General features: G+C 35.2%; 1 protein-coding gene across 1 annotated transcript; it reads right to left on the minus strand.

The window, feature by feature from the left end:
* Positions 431-2739, minus strand: LOC107604971 (60S acidic ribosomal protein P0). The gene is made up of 3 exons (XM_016306699.2): positions 2375-2739; positions 2198-2266; positions 431-954 (listed from the first exon to the last, which is right to left on the minus strand). The coding sequence occupies exons 1-3, from the start codon at positions 2618-2620 to the stop codon at positions 706-708; spliced, it is 564 nt and encodes a 187-aa protein (XP_016162185.1). The 5' UTR covers positions 2621-2739; the 3' UTR covers positions 431-705.

Genomic DNA, 2886 nt, shown 5'->3' on the forward strand with positions numbered 1-2886 from the left:
GTCCTATTTATATTTGCCTAAGATTCTCTTTTTCAAAGTACATTAATATAGAGTCTATTATGAAAAAACAAAGCATCTATTTATATTTACCTAAAATTCTCTTTTTCAAAGTACATTAATATAGAGTCTATTCTGAAAAAACAAAGCACCACTCATAGTTAATATTGCACCGCCCAAAATTAACTTGATTGGACATTCATATTGCAACAAGGACTTCGTTTTAGTAAAATTGTAGTAAATTCTTCGTTATAATTAGTCTAAATTTGCTTGTGCTTCTCTTCTATTACCACGTTTCCATTGAAGAAGATATGCATTACCCCCCGAATTTTGTTTTTCTGGTTAAGCTTTCCCAATTTTTTTCCAATGAACTAAACTAATAATTGGAAAAAAAAAATTGATTAGTGTTAACTCAAATAATACACACAAAATAAAAAAAATGTTAGTCATTGGGTAATACACTAGTTCTAATATTCTTATTGAAACAGCGAACAAATTCCTGCAATAAAATTCCCCGTACCAAAATCCCCATTCCCAAACACAGACCCTGATACAAAATGGAAAAAAAAAAAAAAATTCATTCCTCATTTCGTAACAAGGAGGATTCAGCTCTAAATAAACTAATAAAGTCAATGGTGCTCAAAGAAAATATGTGAAACTCATCCTTCGCATAAACCATTAGATCCAAATTACAACACTTTTTCCACATCACAAGCTCCCAGCTAAAAGGAGAAGAGGAGACCATACACTCATTGCCAAGAACTGTTTTGATCTCTGCATGAAACAATGCTGGTGCGGAGTGAATTTTGAGCATACAAGAAAGGGCTCCGAATCCTGCGACGACTGCTGATTACAACACTTGAGGCCCAAAGGTAACTGTCCAGATTGCATGTAGGAACAATTGCGGTACGATTCATATGATAAGTACTTGGGGCACATGAGAAGAGGATCAACAACCTGTGGATATAGTTATTGAGCAAATATTAGGCTCATAGGTTCCTTGATAAATAAACATGTTTCTCTACTTGCAAACAGACCCAATATTTATATCAGCAACTAAATCAACAAATATGAACCAGGCCCAAACTTGAGCACTACAGTAAAAATTTCAATGGCTCCACCAGTCAAGTTGATAAAAGCCTGAACCCAGAATATTAGGAGTGCTAATTTCTTACTTCTAGTTCAAGGCATAAGATAACAATGAACATTAGTAGTAAGTTTATATTGAATATTATTACTAAACCCCACCCTAGTGTCTTGTACTAACTAGCATAGACGGATGAGCTAGCAAAATTGTTGGCTAAAATCTAAGGGTGCAGAATCAAAAAACAAGGACAGAATAGGAAAATGTCAGTAAGCACCGCCGTTGTCAAGTCCCAAAGGCATACTTAATCTCGAAAGTACTCTCTTGTGTATCAACTGATATATAAACGTGCCTCTCAGCAACTAAGCTGTAATACCATAGCTTCTCTACTAAGGCTCCTTATCAATTACCTAGACTGTCATTCACAACTTCACTATGGACAATCTTATTAAGTGAAATCCTGAACATAATTGCAAAAGGATGAACCAAACTACTAAGTGTGTGTTTGGCAGAAGAAAGAGATTTACCTTGATTGTTGAAGATGAGGGAAATGAGTGTGTGAAAAGAGTGAGGAAGGATAGTTGAGAAATAAAATGAAGATGATTGTAGAAAAGATGAGGCATGAAGGTGAAGAAGGGTAATTAAAAAATAAAATAAAGATGACAGTAAGAATTGAAAGCAAAAGCTACAAAATATTGCTTCAATTAAACGTACGTTTGAGGGTAAAAATCATGTTGAAAAAAAATCATCCAAACAAGTTTGGTCCAACGTTCAAGATGTTTAAACGTGTGTTCATGCTTCTGAACACTAAGAAACCATCAAAAGAAACCAACACCATATGCCAGCAAGACTATTCCAGAATCTTCTCCAAATCTCCTTGTATCTTTCCGTTAGTACCATTCAGATTTTGTGAATACTAATAGCAAGTTTTATATATAGTTATTGTACCAATCATTTGTTTTCTGAAGAAAGCAACAATATGATACGTTTTTTTCTATTCTCTGCTACTTCCTCTGCTCCAAATTTTAATTTGCTTCTTTCATTAACTACCATAACGAACACCAGTTAACACACAAGCATAGATTGATTGAGAGGCACAGAGCAAGATTACTTAACCTTGAACTTGGCAACCTCATTGCTAACCTCCTTCATATCCCCTTTCGTGAAAATCAAAGCCACATTTCCCTGATCCAATTCACAGAATAAGCACTACATAATGAAAAATTCTATTCGAAAACCTAAGATTCAATTTTGAATCGATAATCCAGAATTAAAAGAGTTTCTAGTTTATACCCTAAGAAGAGGGATAAGGTTGAGAAAAGACTTGTTTCCAGTCCTCTGAGCTTGGAGCGTGAAAGAGCGTCTCATCATGGAGTTCTTACCCATCACGACCACAGAATCGCCCTTCAAACCCCTCCGAATGCCGTTTATCTGGTTGGAACCGACGTTATCGGAGGTAACCACCAGGACCTGGCTGTAGTCCCTCAGTAGTTTCCACATCTTAGCGTCGAAGGCCGCCTTCGACACCTTCCCCGCCATCGCCAACCACCACCACTAGCTACTACTATCTGCTCCGCAAGAAACAAAGAAACAAGACCTAGATCTGATGACTCTCTCAATGCTTCAATCCAACGGCTGGCATAAAATGACAACAAAACTCAAAAATACTTTACAATGTTTAAAATAAAGACTTAAACTCACCCTCTTAATTATTAAAACATAAAATACTTGTTTTCTTAATTATATCTAATTTACTATTATTAATTTATTATACACATTTATTTATTAAAAAAATAGATTAAGTA

This window comes from Arachis ipaensis, chromosome B06 (assembly GCF_000816755.2).
Source record: "Arachis ipaensis cultivar K30076 chromosome B06, Araip1.1, whole genome shotgun sequence".
Lineage (NCBI taxonomy): Eukaryota > Viridiplantae > Streptophyta > Magnoliopsida > Fabales > Fabaceae > Arachis > Arachis ipaensis.